Raw genomic sequence first — 18,979 nt, forward strand, 5'->3', positions numbered from 1 at the left:
AGCGCTTACTACGTGCAAAGCACTGTTCTAAGCGCTGGATACTATTTAAAACAAACAAACAAAAAACCAGCCTCAGAGGGTTCTTTCCCCACCCCATTCGGCCCGTGTCTCTGGCCAGGGAGCTGGTCTTGGCCACCCCTGCCCGGGTCCAGACTAGCCAACATCCCCGGCTTGGTTCATCATCATCAATCGTATTGATTGAGCGCTTACTATGTGCAGAGCACTGTACTAAGCGCTTGGGAAGTACAAATTGGCAACATATAGAGACAGTCCCTACCCAACAGTGGGCTCACAGTCTAAAAGACTGTGGTTCAGCTAGCCACCGGCCCCAGGGGGCCGTAAGACCCCCAAATCACTGTATACTGTAATCAGGCCTGGCTCTGGGCCAGGCCTCCTCCAGACCTAGACTGTGAGCTCACTGTGGGGAGGACTTGTTACCCTTTATCGTTGAATTGTACTTCCCCAAGCGCTTAGTACAGTGCTCTGCACACAGTACAAACCATTGAATGCATGAAGGAATGATCTCCAACAGGATTTTTGTAGGGCTACTCTCTCTCTTTAAAAGAACAACATGGTCACCACTTTTCTGCAGACACACCTTTCCACAGTCTGGAGGACGAGGGTCTCCTTTGGTGTCCCCACCCCCTGGAGGGCTGGAACTGGGTTCTCCCCTCAACTGGACCGGCCGGGCAAGGCCGGGGACTGCGTCACTAGATGCAGGGGCCCCCTGAGCTCCCGCTGTTGGGCAATCGATGGCTTAGTGCTCTGCACATAGTAAGCGCTTAATAAATGTCATCATTATTATTATTATTTTGGAGACCGGGTGGTCCCTGTCACACGCCGCGTCACTGTGGTTTCAATCCCTTGTTTTTCTGCAGAGCTTTTTGTATGTTTCTAAAAATGCCTTCCCACCCAAGATTCCTTCTGTCCTCCCAACATCCCCGCAAGGTGGGAGGAGGTAGAGGATTTTCATCCTCTTTTTACAGATGAGGAGACTGAGGCCCAGAGAGGTTCAGAGACCTACTGAAGGTCACACAGATATTAACAGCTACCCTGCAGCTGGATTCCGCCAGGAACCTTGGCTCTCCCAGATCCCCGCTGCCTGGGGCTGCAGAGCAGGAGGGATGAGGAGAGGGAGGGTGAGGTGGGGGGAGAAACCCTTCGACAATCCCCACCTCTTCCTTCACTTCAGACTTGCTCCCCGGATCTTTTCTCCTCCTTCTGCCCTCCCCTCAGCATGTGTGTGTATATACACGTGTGTTGTCCTATCAGACTGCACTCCTTAGGGGACAGAAATTGTGTTTTCTCCTCTCTCTGTCACTCCCCGCACTGACCAATCTGGGCCAGAGACTCCATCTACTTAGGACAGTTCCAAAATGGTAGGGTCTGCCTGGCACCCCCACTTTAGATCCTCAAGAAAAAAATGTGTCGCACCTGCCCAGGAGAGGAGGAACCTGAATAGGGAGATGGGGTCTCCCATTCGCCCCGGCTCTGTGCCTCCAACCCATGACTCTGATTTAAGTGGGGAACGAGGCCGGCCCGGGGAGCTCAGTGGGATCCTGGTGGCAGAGAGAAAAGCCCACATGCACACCTGGGGAAGGACAGAGAGACTGGATTTTATTTCTGGAGGGGTGGATTTGTTGCGGGATAGGGCGGGCCCGTGGCTTTGGGGACCACCTTCGGAGACACGTTGAGATGAAAATCATCCAACTGAGAAGGCTCCCTCCGCTGACTAGCTCAGCTAGGAAGTCAGCCTCTAGAGAAGCCTGTGGTTTAACCCACCTGATGGCATGGAACGGGCTGCCTCAGAGGGAGCCGGGAGACCAGGGGTCGGGTGGCCCACCTGGTTATAGTTTATTTCCCTTTGGAGCCCCCAGGGATTCAGCTCGGAGCTGCCTGCTGCTTCCACTGCCCGGGAATGTGGGAGATGTTAAAAGATAGTTAAATTCCAGCAAGCCCCTCGGTGGCCGGGAGTAGTCCGGAAAGCTGCCAGATCAGGTGATGGGGAAGAGATCCGTGGGTTTGGATGACCAGGACAGACTCCCAGTTGCTAACGAGGAGGCCTGGAGGAGAGGCTTGAAGCATCCCAGAAGTGAACAAGCCCGCAGCCCACGGGCCCTGGCTTTCGGGATCTGGATCTTACAGGAAGAACGGGAGACAGGCTCACACGGCATGGAGATTAACAAAACGACCCAGAGGAAAGGCCGAAAAGGTCCGGGAGGGAAACAAGTCTCTCAGCCCGGCCCACAACGCCTTGGATACCAGAGCAGGAAGTCATGCCTCACTCCCTCTCTGTCAGAGAGTGGCCTGGGAGTTTGACCTTCCACAGTGGTGGGCTCAAAGCCAGGGCTGGAGAAGTGGTTCTCTCTGGACACGGTCACCAAGTGTGTCGTGGGAACATGTGACCAGTGTTCGGTCAAGAAGGTAGCTACCTCCGCATCCGCTCGGACATTTTCCCATCCCCACATGTGCTCTGTCTCGTCCCAGTCCCTGCAGACCCTTAGTATTATCCTTCTTCCGGCATGGGCTTAGTTTTGTCCCGGTCCCCCTCCTTGCCCCCACACATGTTCCGTCTTGTCCTTGCTCCTAAATGTGCTCTGTCCTGTCCTGTTCCCACACATCCGGTCTTATTCCTTCCCTCTCATGGGGGCTCAGTCCTGTTCCTATCCTGCCCCATGCAAATGCCGTCCGGTCCCCATTGCCCGCAAGTGCTCAGCTTTGTCCCCGCCCTAGCCAGTGGAGGGATGGGGCATCAGCTGTGGGGCTCACAGGCATCCACGGTCGAATGGAGGGGTTCATTAAGGTCCTGGGCCCAGTGGTCCCAGGCACAGAGCTCAGGATCCACGGCCCTCCATGGACACCGACGGGTTTGGGTTGGGATTGGCTGCCCAGCCTCGGGTCTGTCAAGTTGTCCGTCAGTTCCCTTTGAGTTCCCCGAACCAGACGCTGACTTCCCAGGGAGGCGCGGATGGCATCAGACCCCGCTGGAGCCTAGCGGACGGCTGGCATGCCCTGAGACTGGTCCGACACAGTCCCGGACAGGAATCTGATGGGAATCGGTGGGCGGGCTCCACCCAGAGTCTCGGAAGAAGGGCCTCCGTGCATCCGTGGGCAGAAATCGGATGGCGGCCGGGGCCCGGGGTCACAGGGCCGTGGGGGCCCTGGCCCGGGAGGACAGGGCCTGCTTCAGGCGTCTCTTCAGGTCCTGCATGTTGGGCGACTTGGGGCGGGCCAGGTGCAGCCCCCGCCGCTTCTCCCCCGGGCAGCCGCCCGCCAGCCGGCCCACCTCCTGGCACAGCTGCTGGAAGGCGGCGTGGACCCCGTCGGAGCCCTCCCGGGCCGAGACCTCGGCGTAGCTGCCGCCCAGCTCCCCGGCCAGCCGCAGCCCCTCGCCCGCCGGCACCTGCCGGGCCCGCAGCAGGTCGCCCTTGTTGGCCACCAGCAGCAGGGGCATGTTGGCGTTGGGGTGGATCTTGCGGATGTGCTGGTGGAGGGGCCGGATGACGCGGTAGCTCTCGTAGTCAGTGATGGAATAGACGAAGACGAAGCCGTCCGCCCAGTAGATAGAGCGGTTGATCTGCTCCTGGCAGGAGATGCCGTCGCTGTTGTCCTGTGAGAGGTGGGAGAGGGGGCTCTCAGGGTCTGAGACTTCCCCGCTAGGCCGACCGTGGAACCCTGAAATGGGGCATGAAAGGGGACCCCCATCTCCCCACCCCTCATCCTGCTCGAAGCCCCCGTGGCCAACCTCACCAGAGCAAACTCCTCCTCAAGCTGTATCTCCCTCCATCATGCTCTCTCACCCCTCGGGTCAGTGTTCTCCTGATAATAATACCTGCGGGATTTACTAAGCACTTACTAGCCGCCAAGGCCTGCGCTAAGCACCGGGGTGAACACGAGGTGATCGAGTCAGAGCCAGTCCCTGTCCCACCTGGAGCTCACTCTCCAAGGGGGAGGGAGAACAGGAAGTGAATCTCCGTTTTACAGATGAGGAAGTCGAGGTACAGAGAAGTTCAGTGACTTGCCCACGGTCACATGGCAGGCAGGAGACTGAGCCGGGACTGGAGCCCTAGTTCCCTGCCTCAGTGGCATTTGGTGGCCCAGTGAACTGCCCTGTCCTCCTTTCTGCAGTGTTCCCATTCATTCAGTCGTATTAATTGACCACTTACTGTGTACAGGGCACTGTACTAAGCACTTGGGAAAGTACAACAACTCTCAAAATCTTTCCTCACCATCTGTTCTCAGACTCCACCCCTACTCACGATCCTCTCTTTCTCCTCCTCCTCTCTTCCTCCTCCTCCTCCTCCCTTTCTCATCGCTATCGACCACACTCCCTCCTCCCTCTCTCAGAAGCTTACAACCTTATGATCCTCTTGACTCCTCTAAGAGTTTTCTCTCCCCAGCATTCCCACACCCACCTCTTCCTCTTCACTCTTATGGCCCTCAGCCTGCTCCAAGATCTGTTTACCACCCAGCTGGTTCACTGCCTCAGCCTCCTCGTGGGTCTCCCTGCCTCCAGCCTCTCCCCAATTCAGAACACCTTTTTTCCCTGCCGCAGATCATCGTTCTGAAATGTCATTCAGCAACTGCCTCTCCACTCCTCGGGAATTTCCAGTGGTTACTTTTACCCTCTGTGTCAAGCAGAAGCTCTCAACCATTGACTTCCAAGTCTTCCCAGTTCTTATCTATCCCCTGTCCTCTGCTACACCCCGGCTAGCCCTCCCCACTCCTCCAGAAGAGATCTTTAAATTGCTCTCTGACCCCTCACTCTCATCCTTCCCCCTGCCTGGGACTCCCTCCCTTTTCAGATCTGCCCTACCTCAGCCTTTCCCTCCTCCGAAGCTCTCCTGGAAAGACATCTCTTCTAAGGGACGAATCCCAAATTCATCCCTTCTTCCTTAACCATGTCATCCCACCAACCCATCGAATAGACTCTCTATCTATCCATTCTTTGCTCTGTGTTGGTTCTTTCTCACCTTTGCACTTATTTTACTCTTTAACCAGTTGTCTGTACACAAAATTACCCAGGGCCGCAGTTGGGTGGCTGGGTGGATGAACAATTGATTGGTTTGACCTTGTACTGGCTTTGTTCATGGTCTGATGTTCTCAGAGACAGAGATGGACGGAGACAGACAGAAAGAGAGAGACGGAGACAGAGATGGAAAAAAAAAGACAGAATAAGAGTCCAAATCCCAGAAAAAGAACACAGAGGGTCATGTCAATCGATCAATCAAATTCCAGCTCCTAGGGGGAAAAAATGAAGGATGCCCATTGTTTGAAGATTTTGAAAGCTCAAAACCAAAGTGAAAGCCTCCTGGGAGAAGGCTCCTGGAATTCTAATCGGAGATTTTCACCAGCCAGATTATTATCCACGGAGCAGTGTGGCCTAGTTCGTAGAGAATGGGCCTAGGAGTCAGAAGGACCTGGGTTCTAATCCCGGTTCCACCACATCTGCTGTGTGACCTTGGGTAAGTCATTTTGCCTCTCTGTGCCTCAGTCCCCTCGTCTATTAAAAAGGGATTAAGACTGTGAACCCCATGTGGGTCGAGACAGTGTCCAACCTGATCAGCTTGTATCTATCCCAGTGCTTAGTACAATGCCTGGGATCGAGTAAGCGCTTAACGGATACCATAAAAAAAGGGAGTGGGAGAAGAGGAAGTGAGGGCTTAGGGAAGACCTCTTGGAGGAAATGTGCCTTCAATAAGGCTTTGAAGGTAGGGAAAGTGATTGTCAAATGTGAAAAGGGAGAGTGTTCCAGGCCAGAGGCTTGATGTGGGAGAAAGGTTAATATCAAGAGAGATGAGATAGAGGTACGGTGAGTAGGCTGGCATTAGAGAGCAAAGCGTGTATCATGTCCGCCAACTCAATTGCATTGTACTCTGCCAAGGGCTTAGTGCAATGTCCTGCACACCGTAAATACCACTGATTGATTTGGGGATCCCTCCTGTCTGGCCCCTTCCACCCCACCCCAGTGGTCAGTTAGTGATTTATCCAGTTGTCCTAAGTCTCCCTTCTTTCCTCATCAGCCTGATAAAACCACCACCGGCCTTCCAGCAGTCGTCACGTGCCTTTCCGGTTATTGAAATTCTGCTTAGCCACCCCTCCAGTTTGGGCTAAAGCAAAATTCCCCTAGGCTACCTGGGAGGAAGTGCAGTGTAACATCAGGCGGTCAGTCAGCCGATCATATTTATTGAGCGCTTACTGTGTGCAGACCACTGTGGGATAGTACAATATAGCAATATAACAAACACATTCCCTGCCCTATTGTTCCCTTCCCATCTCATGTGACCATGAGCATGGCTTCCAGGCCACGGAACTCAGTGGCAGTAGCCTCTGAGTATTAAAAATATAAATCCCATATTCATTTGCACTCATGCCTGTCCCCCAGCTCTAGATTGTAAGCTAGTTGTGGGTGGGGAACGTGTCTGCCAACTCTTTTGTCCTGTCCTCTCCTAAGCCCTTGGTACAGTGCTCTGCACACAGTAAGCGCTCAATAAATACCACTGATTGATTGATTGATTGATTGATAAAGAGGTGAGTGCCAATGTGGATGGGGGGGGATGAGCCAGCTGAAAATGGGTATTATCCACTATAAAACTGGATCACTGAATAGTAAGTACGATGTTGGTTTAAATGCTTACTCTGTGCCAAGCACCCAACTTGTAGATAATAGACAGAAGAGGGCAGTTTTGACCCACCTCTTCTCACTGGCCACAGTAGGAACAAGGGCTTAGGCACTTCTGTCTGGGAAATTTCCCCCCAGATGCATTTATTAATGGGATGCTCCCAGCTCTGATACTAGGAACGGCTGCACACGAGCTAGAGAGATCCCTCCCCAATCCCAGGTGGAATTCTCTCTGGAGAAAATGTAGAGACCTGCCAAATTCATGTTGCTTTCTTTCCCCCACGAGCTCCTCTTTCTCTCTCCCTGCTGGAGGGCCTCGTGAGGGATTTGCTTCGGACTCAGCGGCTTAGCGTACCCTGTCGGCTCCACGCCTCCCTCCCCCTGGTACTTCTGTTTCCTTTCAAACATTAACGTTTGCAGAGGGCCTAGAAGCCTGAGAAACTGGGTCTCCCTTCTCTCCCTCCCCCCTGCAATCCCCAGCAGCCCTGGTCCTCTGTGGGAGCTGGCCTGAGCAGCAGTGATTCATTCTCGGGAAAAGTTTGGAGCTAGAAGAAAGATAAACACATTCCCATCCCTCCCCTCCCCCCGGCCCCCTTCCCCAGGGCATCTCCCCTCCTGGAAACTGCTGTGAGGATCCCACACTGGAGGCTTGGAAAGAAGTCTGGCTTGGGAACAGGGTGGGATCGGAGGGGGGACAGTTTGGGCCATCCCCTCCCACCACCCCGGTGGTAGGGGGGTGAGGGTGGGGAGTGAGAGTAGATAAGAGGTGACCCTAAACCCGGCACTGGAGCAGAGGAAGTGGACAGAAGAGAAAAGCAAGGATCATTTAGGGGACACACTGTCCGCGAGAAAGGAAGCCAAGGACAGGATATGGATGAGAGGAGACGATCGATCATTCTGCTCTGTGGCTTTGCCTGAGAGTTGACAACCAGGTGTGCCGCTGGCCCCAGGCACTGTGGACTTGGAGAGATTTCAAGGGGCTGTGGCTCCCAAGGCAGGTCCTAAACTTCTTTGGACTTTGGGTGCCTCCTCTTTGAAATGGGGAACACTTTCCCCCCGTCCCCCTCCCAGCTCTTCCTTGTGCCAATGACTTTCTCCCTCTATTGTGCTTAGAACAGTGCTCAACACATAGTAAGCACTTAAGAAATACCACAATTGTTATGACTGCTGATTCTTCACTCAGTTTTCAGTCTGTGTCCTGGCGGACCAACAAAGGCAGGCACTCCAGATAGCTCTGGGGACACAGTTTCACATGGAGTGACCGCTAACCCCTGTTCTACTGCTCTGATCCTCACTTTAATTCACAGCCCAACACGTCTTCCTCCTCCTCCTTTGCTTCTTGGGTTTTTTTTTAATGGTATATGTCAAGCGCTTACTATGTTCCAGCCACTGTTCTAAGCGCTGGGGTAGGTACAACCTAATCTGGTTGAACACAGTCAACATCCCAAATAGGGCTCACAATCTTAATCCCCATTTTACAGATGAGGTATCTGAGGCACAGAAAAGTGAAGTAATAATAATAATAATTATAATAATGGTATTTGTTAAGCGCTTACTAGGTGCCAAGAACTGTTCTAAGCACTGGGGTAGATACAAGGTAATCAGGTTGTCCCACGTGGGGCTCACAGTCTCCATCCCCATTTGACAGATGAGCTAACTGAGGCACGGAAACGTGAAGTGACTTGCCCACGGTCACACAGCGGACAAGTGGCAGAGTCGGGATAAGATCCCACGACCTCTGACTCCCAAGCCTGGGCTCTTTTCACTAACCCACGCTGCTTCTTCTCCTTCTTCTCCTCCTACTATTCCACCTCCTTTTCTTCTTCTTCTTCTTCCTCCTCCTCCTCCTCCTCATCTTCCCTTTGCAGAGTGAATCCCACCACATGGACATATTGGAGTGGATTTCCTGAGTGTCTGTTTTGATTCCCCTAGCAAATCAGAAGCGGCACGGCTCAGTGGAGAAGCAACATGGCTTAGTGGCTAGAGCACAGGCCTGGGAATCAGGAGGATCTGGGTTCTAATCCCGGCTCTGCCGTGAGTCTACTGTGTGAACTCGGGCAAGTCACTTCCCTTCTCTGGGCCTCACTTCCCTCATCTGTAAAGTGGGGATGAAGATTGTGAGCCCCATATGGGACAACCTGCTTATCTCGTACCGACCCCAGTGCTTAGAACAGTGCTTGGCATTTAGTGAGCACTTAACGAGTACCATTATTATTCATTTTTATGATCAGTACTAATAGAATGTCCCTGCGGCTGAGGACCGCATCAGACTGGTGGGTTCCCAGGGGCAAGACTGTTTATCCCACTTTCTTCTCTTGGATTTTTTGGGGAAGATCCAGGGAGGATCAGGTCTGTCCTATTTTCCTATGTTCCCCGTCTGTTTCCCCGTTTTCTCCCAGGGACCCCAACCACCCTGATCTGCCCTCTGCACCCCAAAGTCACACAGCAAATGTTTGTGATTTGGCCACTCACCTCTAGGGAAACAAAGGGGGTGTCCTGGACCTGTAAGGAGATCTGTTCCCCATCTATGGTGAACTTTCGGGAATACAGCGCACCTGGGGAAGAAGAAGCGGTGAGGTAGTTAGAAGGTAGACTCGGCGGAGGACAAGATAGCAGCCTTGGCCTGGCGGCTCAAAACCCAGAGGCATGATTGGAATCTCAGAGCGAGGACGGGTGAAGTGAGGTGAAGTTGTGTGGTTGCCCCCCTAGGCTGTAAGCTCAGGATTTTTTGATGGTATTTGTTAAGCACTTGCTAGATGCCACAAGCGCTTAGTACAGTGCTCTGCACACAGTAAGCACTCAATAAATATGATTGCATGAATGAATAGTATGGGTTTGTGTTCCCTCCCTTTCCCCCCCGCCCCCCACATCAAATAACTATAATACTGCTAATAACAATTGCGGTATTTTTTAGGCATTTACCGTGTGTCGAGCCATGAGGAGGATTCAATCAGATCAAATCCAGACCCTGGCTCTCCTTTATTCATTCATTCGTATTTATTGAGCACTTACAGTGTGCAGAGCACTGTACTAAGCGTTTGGGAAAGTGCAATACAACCATACAGCCTCTCATGGAGCTGTGTCTGGGTAAGCTGCCCCCACCTGAAGACTGCGGCATTATGCCCGTGAACTTTGGAAAGAAGAAGTAACTGTCAGGCCCAGACCTGGCAATCACCCCCCATTCATCCCATATTCCTGCCACATCCTGCCAAAGAGTGACAGGGAGCGGGAGTTTCTGAAAATGGTCCGGAGCGAGGCCCTCATTGGCCCTCTGACATCCAGAGCCTGGTTAAAACAGGTGGACATCTAGGGCAGTGTGGCTCAATGGAAAGAGCACGGGCTTGAGAGCCAGAAGTCATAGGTTCTAATCCCCGCTCCGCCACTTGTCAGCTGTGTGACTTTGGGCAAGTCACTTCACTTCTCCGTGCCTCAGTTACCTCATCTGTAAAATGGGGATTAAGACTGTGAGCCCCCCGTGGGACAACCTGATCAGCTTGTATCCCCCCCCAGCACTTAGAACAGTGCTTCACACGTAGTAAGAGCTTAACAAATGCCATCATTATTTATTATTATTATAGTTGTATTTGTTAAGTGCTTACTCTGTGCCAGGCACTGTACTAGGCTCTGGGGTGGGTATAAGCAAATAGAATTGAACACAGTCCCTGTCCCACACAGGGCTAACAGTCTCTATCCCCATTTTACAGATGAAGTAAATGAGGTACTGAGAAGTGAAGTAACTTAACCAAGTTCGCACAGCAGACAAGTGGCGGACCTGGGGAGTCGTGTTAAAGGTGTCGTGGATGTGGTTGCCGCCCCAGGGTGCTGTGGTTCTGGGGGACTCGGGAGGGATGACTTTTCACTTGGGTGGAAGACTATGAGTAGGCCATTCTGAAACACCTCCCCAAAATCTAGCCCCAGTATTTGGGCTAAGTGCTGGTTGGAATAATAATAATAATAGTAATAATAATAATAATAATATTGGTATTTGTTAAGAGCTCACTATGTGCCAAGCACTGAACTAAAGCTACTGCCATTTGTGTGGGGTTGGATGGTGTTTCTGCTAATCTCAAGAATAATAATCACAATAGCAATAATTGTAGAGTTCGTTTAAGTGCCTACTATGTACCAAGCTCTGTATTAAGCGCCTGGGTAGATACAAGACATCAAGGTCTAAGGAGAAGGGAGAGCGGGTCTCTCATCCCCATGTTATAGATGAGGAAACTGAAAAGGCCAAGGTCACACAGCAAGCAAGTGGTGGAACAGGGCCACATCCAGATTCTGCCCCCAGAACCAGGCCTGTGGGGATGGTTTGCATCACACCATCCACACTCTCCTACTGGGCCCTCTCTAATGGTATTTTTTAAGCTCTCCACTCTCACCTGAGCCCACAGTTTCCTCTGTGCCTTCAAGATGGCAGAAAAGAAAACAGGAGAGGGTAGGCCACACAGGACCAAGTTGCATTGCTTTGCAGTAGACACAACCACAGTTCCTCTTTGATTAGATCAGAGACTCAGAAAGGAGGTGGGGTTTAAGGAGGAGTCTGGAATCGAAATCAGAAGTTTATGGTTGTGCTTAACACTTGGTTTGGCCCCGGGGTGGATTTGGATCCAGAGCAGATTTTTCTTCTGAAAAACATTACCTGGTGCAGACGGGGTTCAGATTTCACTGTAAAAATATTAAGATTATGCTGAGGGGCGGGGAAACCCAGCAAAAACACTTCTTGACTCCAACCCCTGCTCTGCATCCAATTGCTACCATGCTGGTCCAGACACTTGTCGTATCCTGGTATGATGGTGGCATCAGCCTCTTCCTCGACCTCCCTGCCTCCAGCCTCTCCCCTCGCCAGTCCATTCTTCACCCTGCCGCCTGGATCATTTCAGCATCATTCTCCACGTCCCTTAAACCTCCCTGAGGTCCCCTTCCTTCCGTGCATCAAGTAGGAATTCCTCACCTCTAGTTATAATAGTAATAATGATGATGATGGTATTTGTTAAGCACTTACTATGTGCCAAGCACTGTTCTAAGCGCTGGGGGAGATACAAGCATATCAGGTTGTCCCAAGTGGGGCAGTCTTAATCCCCAATTTACAGATGAGGGAACTGAGGCACGGAGAAGTTAAATGATCTGCCCAAAGTCACACCGCTGACAAGTGGCAGAGCCGGAATTAGAACCCATGACCTCTGACTCCAAAGTCCATGCTCTTTCCACTAAATCACGCCGCTTCTCAAGACACTTTAGTACACTCCTTCAGCTCTTTCTCTCCTACTTTCATTCATTCATTCAATCGTACTCATTGAGCTCTTACTGTGTGCAGAGCACTGTACTAAGCGCTTGGGAAGTACAAGTTGGCAGCATATAGAGATGGTCCCTCCTACTTAGCCACTCTTTTTTCCCTCTACACCCCAGCTCAAACAAATGGACCAACTAATCGTTCTTATGGTATTCTACGGTATACTCTGTGCCAAGCACTGTACTAAGGGCTGGGATAGATTCCAGATAATCAGTTTGGACATGGTCTCTGTCCCACACGGGGCTCACAGTCCAAAGAGGAGGTAGAACAAGTATCAAATCCTTATTTTACTTTTGAGTAACCTGAGGCTCAGGGAAGTGAAGTGACCTACCCAAGGTCACACAGCAAAGTGGCAGAGCTGGGATTAGAACTCTGCCCTTCAGAACCATGCTCTTTCCCTAGACCACTCGCGGTGTCTCGGTCTCATTTCTGACATCTTCCTCTAGCTCTCCTGTCTCTCTTTCCCACGTTCACACCTAGCAGACATCCCCACATCTTCAAAGCCCTTCTGATACCTCATCTCCAGGAGGCCTTCCCAGATTAATTTCCAATTCCCCCACCACCACGAGCGCTCCTGAGTCACCTTAGCACTTTAGTACTGATCACCTCCTCTAGCAATTTTTTTAAAAAAAGTACTTGTTAAGCGCTTATTGTGTGCCAGGCACTGTACTAAACGCTAGGGTAGACAAATACCATAATTATTGTTATTATTATACAAGCTTATCAGGTTGGACAGAGTCCATGTCCCACATGGGGCTCCCAGTCTTAACCCCCATTTTGCAGATGAGGTAACTGAGGCCCAGAGAAGAGAAGTGACTTGCTCAATGGTGGCACCTTTATGAACAAATCTTACTTGCCCCGTTACTTAAGCATTAACTGTTCTACCTATCTCCTCTTCCTTATTCCTCTCCTCTGTAATTTATTTTAATTTCTGCCTCCCCCATTTCATTCATTCATTCATTCAATCGTATTTATTGAGTGCTTCCTGTGTGCAGAGCACTGTACTAAGCGCTTGGGAAGTACAAGTTGGCAACATATAGAGACGGTCCCTACCCAACAGTGGGCTCACAGTCTAGAAAGGGGAGACAGAGAACAAAACAAAACACATTAACAAAATAAAATAAATAGAATAAATATGTACAAATAGAATAAATAAATAGAGTAATAGATATGTACAAACATATATACATATATATATACAGGTGCTGTGGGGAGGGGAAGGAGGTAAGGCAGGGGGATGGAGAGGGGGATTTGATCATAGACTACTTGAGAATAGGGATCTTGTCTATTAATTCTATTGTACTCTCCTGAGCTTTTAATACAGTTCTCTGTACAGATTAAGTAATAACAATAATAATAATAATGATGGCATTTATTAAGCGCTTACTATGTGCAAAGTTCTAAGTGCTGGAGAGGTCACAAGGTGATCAGGTTGTCCCACGGTGGGCTCACAGTCTTAATCTCCATTTTACAGTTGAGGTAACTGAGGCACAGAGAAGTTAAGTGACTTGCCCAAAGTCACACAGGTGACAATTGGCGGAGCCGGTTTGAACCCATGACCTCTGACTCCAAAGCCTGGGCTCTTTCCACTGAGCCAAGCTGCTTCTCAGTACTCAGTAAATACTATTGATTGACTGACTGATTAGCAGAAACATCTGCTTATCACAAAGGCTGAAGCGTGAATAATAATAATAATAATTGTGGTATTTGTTAAGCACTTACTATGTGCCAAGCACTGTAAAAAGGGCTGATACAAGGTACTTGGGTTGGACGCAGTCCTTGTTCTACGCAGTGCTTACAATCCTAACCCCCATTTTACAGCTGAGGAAACGGAGACCCAGAGAAGTGAAGTGACTTGCTCAAGGTCACACGGCAAAGTGGCAGAGCCGGAATTTGAATCCCAGTCCTCTGATTCCCAGGCCCGTGCTCTAGCCATTAAGCCACACCACTTCTCAGTAAAGACTTAGGTTCTAGGCCTGACCATGCCGCTCTTGCGTTGTTTAGCTTTGGAAACATCCTCTCTGGGCCTCAGTGGTTTCATCTGAAAAACGGGGACAATAATCTTTTGGGGGAGGATGAGGTGAGGATAGAGGATAATAATAAGGGTGAAAGGGTTTTGAATTCCAGGAAGGAAGGAGCCACACCAAGGAATGATTCTCATTTACCAGTCTCGAGCATGTTTTTCTCTTCCAACCCCTGGAGCTGTTAGAGCTGGGAGTTTCCTGGAACAAGCGGGGTGGTTTCACCTGCATCTCATAGAGACGGGGTGGGGGCCGACAGATCAGAGAGGGAAATGAGGCGTGGGGGAAAGAGAAGGGAAAATCAAATGAGAGCAACAGACAGTCTGGGCTCCAGAGGCGGAGGAAGAGACTCTGACCAGCCCGCCGAGTCTGGGGAGAGTAAGTGTTTCCAAGAAAGCTGAAGTGTTTGTTTGAACCCATAAGCCTTCTACACCAAGCGCTAGAGGCCAAGCCGGATTAGGTCTGGAGTGGGAGCCCTGTTTACACCGCTTGAGTAGGTTCGTGTCCTCCCGGTAGCCCAAAGCCCTTTCCCCGAGCCCCAAGCCCTTTCCCTGGCCGACATCTCAGCTCCCTTCACGCTAGGACGCAAGGACTGGGTGGGGTTTTTCCCATTTCACAGACAGAGAAGCTGAGGCCCAGAGAGGCTGAGTGCCTGAAGGGTGGACACACAGCAAGGCAGCGGCAGCCCGGGCCCAGGGTTTCCAACCGCTAAGAATAATACAAACGATGGATCTGTTCAGCACTTCCTACGTATTAGCTCTAGGGTAGAGACATTACAGTCACGATCCACCCAAAAGGAGGGGCTCCCATTCTAAGAGATTGAGAACAGATAGTTAACTGCTGTTTGACAGATGAGCGTATTGAGGCCCAGAGGAGTTAAGCGACTTCACTCGTGTCTCACAGCAGGCAAGCGGCGGAGCCAGGATTAGAATCCGGGCCCTCTGACTGGGCCACGCTGCTTCTCTAGTCAGGACTGCTGCTCTGAGAAGGCTTAGGATGACCAGAGGGGAGGGGGGGCTAGATGTGGATGGGCCATCATTTGTTCTGAATCCTAAAGGAGAAGGCTAAACCCCATCTCTCCCTGACTAAGCCCTGATTTCCTCTTTTCCCACTCCCTTCTGCCTCACCCTTGCACTTGGATTTGCTCCCTTTTTACACCCCTCCCTCAGCCCCACAGCACTTCTGTACATATCTGTAATTGATTTATAATAATGTTGGTATTTGTTAAGCGCTTACGCCAAGCACTGTTTCAAGTGCTGGGGGTGATACAAGGTCATCAGGTTGTCCCACGTGGGGCTCACAGTCTTCACCCCCATTTTGCAGATGAGGGAGCTGAGGCCCAGAGAAGTGAAGTGGCTTGCCCAAGGTCACACTGCAGACAAGTGGTGGAGCCGGAATTAGAACCCATGACTTCTGGCTCCCCATCCCATGCTCTTTCCACTGAGCCATGCTGCTTCTCATTAATATTTATTTATATTAATGTCTATCTCCCCCGTAGACTGTAAGCTTTTGGTGGGCAGGGAACGTGTCTAGAAACTCTGCTGTATTGTATGCTCCCAAGCACTTAGTACAGTGCTCTGCACACAGCAAGCGCTCAAAAAATGTGACTGATTTTCCTGCCCTGGGTCTCTGATTGCTGGCCCCGTGACCAGGCTGAGGCTGAGGAGCAGCATGGCCTAATGAGTGCAGTACAGGCCTGGGAATCACAAGGACCTGGGTTCTAGTCCCGGCTCTGCCACTTGTCTGCTGTGTGACTCTGGGCAAGTCACTTCGCTTCTCGGTGCCTCAGTTACCTCATCTGTAAAATGGGGGTTAAGATTTCGAGCCCCATGTGGGACAGGGACTGCGTCCAACCCGATTAGCTTGTATCTACCCCAGCACTTAGAACGGTGCCCGGCACATAGTGAGCGCTTAACAAATACCGTATAAAGGGGCAGAGGGCTTGGATGTTGTGTGGACAGACCAGCCCTTGAGAAAGCCATTGGCCTTCTCTGTGTCCGCCAGCTGTTTCACAAACTTCAGCCTCCAGAAACTTTTCACTCCCCCTCTCCACCCTCCCCCCGGCACCCCCGAGAGGCGACCTTTCCATCCCACCCCCCACCCTCATCCCCCTCCCCTCATCCGGTGGAAGGCAGGGTGGGAGTGAAAGGAAATAAATAACAGGAGAATGAGAAAGGAGGGGGAAGCTTTCCCCCTGAGTGAAAGTCAGCCTGCAAGGGTGCAGGACAGGGGCCACACTCACCCGTGTTGGCTTCGTAGTCCCCGATAAACCGTTTGGTGAGAAAGCGCACCACCAGGGCTGCAAGACAAGGCAAAGGGGTGGCTTTCTGGGGTCAGGACCCTGGCGGGAGGTGGGCCCCAAGGTTTTTTGAGGGGAAGGGGAAGGGCTGGGAGACGTTGGGAGCCAGGGAGGTGAGGAGCCTTTCACTCTTGGGTCTGAGCTGCAGCGGAGGTCTCCAATCCCCCTTCATATGTTCCCCACAGCTCTACCTTTGGGGGCCTCCAAGATTAAAGGGTTTGGGGTGACTGGCATCCCGATCCAGTGTGCCCCAGGGGCAGACTCCACCAGGATGACCCTGGGCTGCTTCTGGTGAGGCCTCCCAGCTTCTCCTGGGCCCAGGGGGCTCTCTGGGCTCCCCTTCTTCTAACTGGTCCTGTAGCCAGTACCCCCTTGTTCTGCCACCTGTCTTCCTCCATGGTGCCCATCTCCCCACCTCCAGCCCGCACTTTGAACCCATTTGTACATTGTGGGCATCGGAGCTGGACACAGGCCTTCTAGGTGGGCACCGTCTTCCAGCTTCCCCTGTCAACAGGCTGGGTCCGGCCCCCTACTCTCCCTTTCTTGGGGTTCAGGGGGGTCGAAAACCCGCCATACACCCCTTCTCCCCCAAGCACCCCATCCCCAGCACCCCCTCCAAAAATAGACCCAGCCTCAGAGAGGTGAACAGAAGGCCCTCAGCGGGACTGGGGGAGAGGGGTAGGAAAAGGAAGGAGGTGGGGGAAAAGAGAAAAGAGAAGAGGAAGAGGGGAAAGGGGAGAGGAAAGGAGGAATGGGTAAAGAGGGAGGGGGAAGAAGAGAGGGAAAGGGGAAAAGAGGAGGAAAGAGAAAGGGGGAAAAGGAGGAGGAAAGGAGGAAGGAGAAAGGGGGAGGGAAAAGAGAAGAGGGAAGGGGAAAAGAGGAGGAAAGGAGGAATGGGGAAAGAGGGAGGGAAAGGAGGAGAGGGAAGAGAGGAAGAAAGGAGGAAGGAGGAAAGACAAAGGGAGAAAGGGAGAGGAAAGGGGGAAGGTGAAAGGGGGAAAAGGGGGAGGAAAGGAGGAAGTAGAAAGGGGGAGGGGGAAAGAGGAGGGGGAAGGGGGAAAGAGGAGGAAAGTAGGAAAGAGAAAGGGGAAAAGTGGAAGAAAGGAGGAAGGAGGAAGAGGAGAGGGAAGGGGAAAAGAGGAAAGAGAAAGGGGGGAAAGTGGGAGAAAAGGGGGAGGGAGAAGAGGAGAAGGAAGGGGAGTAGAGGAGGAAAGGAAGAAAGAGAAAGGGGATAAAGGGGGAGTAGGAGGAGGATAGGGAAGAGGGAAAGCAGGAGGAAAAAAGGAATGGGGAAAGAGGGAGGGGAGAGAGGAGAGGGAAGAGGGAAAAGAGGAGGAAAGGAGGAAGAGGAAAGAGAAAGAGGGAGAGGAAAGGGGGAAGGAGAAAGGGAAGGGGGAAGAGGAGAGGGAGGGGGAAACAGGAGGAGGGGAGGAAAGAGAAAGGGGGGAAAGGGGGAGGAAAGGAGGAAGGAGAAGGGGAGTGGGAAGAGGAGAGGGAAACGGGAAAGCAGCAGGAAAGGAGGAAAGGGGAAAGAGGGAGGAGAGACAGAAGAGAGAAGAGGGAAAAGAGGAAGAGAGGAGGAAGAAGAAAGAGAAGAGGGAAAAGGAGAGGAAAGGGGGGAAGGAGAAAGGAGGGGGGGGGAGCGGAGAGGGAAAGGGGAATGAGGGAACGGGGAGAGGGAAGATGGAAGAAAGGAGGAAAGTGGGGGGAAGGCGGAGGGGAAATGGAGCTGGAGAAAGGAGCCGGGGAGAGACGGGGAGGAAAGGAGGAAGGGGAGAGAGGGCCAGGGCAGGACGCGGGGTAGAGGCGCAGGGAGAAGGAGGAGGGCGGGGGGGCTGACCGGTCTTGCCCACGCTGCTGCCTCCGAGGACGACGATCTTGACGATCTTGTTGTGGGGCGCGTCGGAGCCGGGGCTCTCGGGGATGGGCACCAGCAGGAAGCTGGAGGGGAACTGGGACATAGCGGCCGGCCAGCCAGCGCCCCCGCCCCTGGCCGCCGGGACCCCCCGGACCCCCCGGGCCCCCCACCGCCCCCCGGGCCCGTCCCCCGCCGGAGGCCCGGCCGGGCTCGGGGCTGGGCGCCGGGGAAAGTGACTCCGCCCCCCCGGGCCCAATCCCCAGCCAAGGGACACGTTCCGCCCGCCCCAACCGGCTCCAACGACCGACCGACCTCCTTCCCTCCCTCCCTCCCTCCCTCCCTTCACCCCAGCAGTCCGGCCTCTCCCCGGCCTCCCCCTGCTCCCGGGGGGCTCCTAAGCCTCCCCTGGCTCCCTCTGCCCCCCTGGTTCCCTCAGCTCCCCTGGCTCCCCCTGCTCCCTTGGCCCCCTCAGCTCCTGGGGTCTCCCCGGCTCCCCCTGCTCCCCCGGCTCCTTCAGCTCCTGGGGTCTCCCCTGGCTCCCTCAGCTCCTGGGGTCTTCCCTCGCTCCCCCTCTTCCCCTGGATCCCTCAGCTCCTGGGGTATCCCCTGGCTCCCCTGCTCCCCTGGCTCCCTGAGCTCCTTGGGATTTCCCCTTGCTCCCCTGGCTTCTTCAGCTTCTGGGGTCTCCCCTGGCTCAGCCTCCTTCCCTGGCTCCCTCAGCTCCTGGGGTCTCCCCTGGCACCCCCTCCTCCCCTGGATCCCTCAGCTCCTAGGGTCTCCCCTGGCTCCCCCTGCTCCCCCGTCTCCCTCAGCTGCAGGGATTTCCTCTGGCTCTCCCTGATCCCCTGGCTCCCTGAGCTCCTTGGGATTTCCCCTTGCTCCCCTGGCT

The 18,979-nt window shown here is 52.9% G+C and overlaps 1 protein-coding gene across 1 annotated transcript; it reads right to left on the bottom strand.

Annotated features, from left to right (window-relative positions):
• Positions 1 to 1,596: 1,596 nt before the first annotated feature.
• LOC119930100 (ras-like protein family member 11A-like) lies at positions 1,597 to 18,193 on the bottom strand. Its single transcript, XM_038748565.1, has 4 exons — positions 18,073 to 18,193; positions 16,176 to 16,232; positions 9,095 to 9,177; positions 1,597 to 3,610 (listed from the first exon to the last, which is right to left on the bottom strand). Exons 1-4 carry the CDS (start codon positions 18,191 to 18,193, stop codon positions 3,143 to 3,145), a joined length of 729 nt encoding a protein of 242 aa, XP_038604493.1. The 3' UTR covers positions 1,597 to 3,142.
• Between the last annotated feature and the right edge of the window lie 786 nt (positions 18,194 to 18,979).

Source organism: Tachyglossus aculeatus, chromosome 6 (assembly GCF_015852505.1).
Source record: "Tachyglossus aculeatus isolate mTacAcu1 chromosome 6, mTacAcu1.pri, whole genome shotgun sequence".
Lineage (NCBI taxonomy): Eukaryota > Metazoa > Chordata > Mammalia > Monotremata > Tachyglossidae > Tachyglossus > Tachyglossus aculeatus.

Bases quoted from the DNA above. Each gene is read 5' to 3' on its own strand.
- LOC119930100 (XM_038748565.1), bottom strand. From the start codon at position 18,193: ATGTCCCAGTTCCCCTCCAGCTTCCTGCTGGTGCCCATCCCCGAGAGC. The intron at 9,178-16,175 runs GTGAGTGTGGCC...CTTCTTCCCCAG, and splicing joins GGACTACGAAGCCAACACGG to GTGCGCTGTATTCCCGAAAG. The intron at 3,611-9,094 runs GTGAGTGGCCAA...CACCTCTCACAG, and splicing joins CCCCCTTTGTTTCCCTAGAG to GACAACAGCGACGGCATCTC.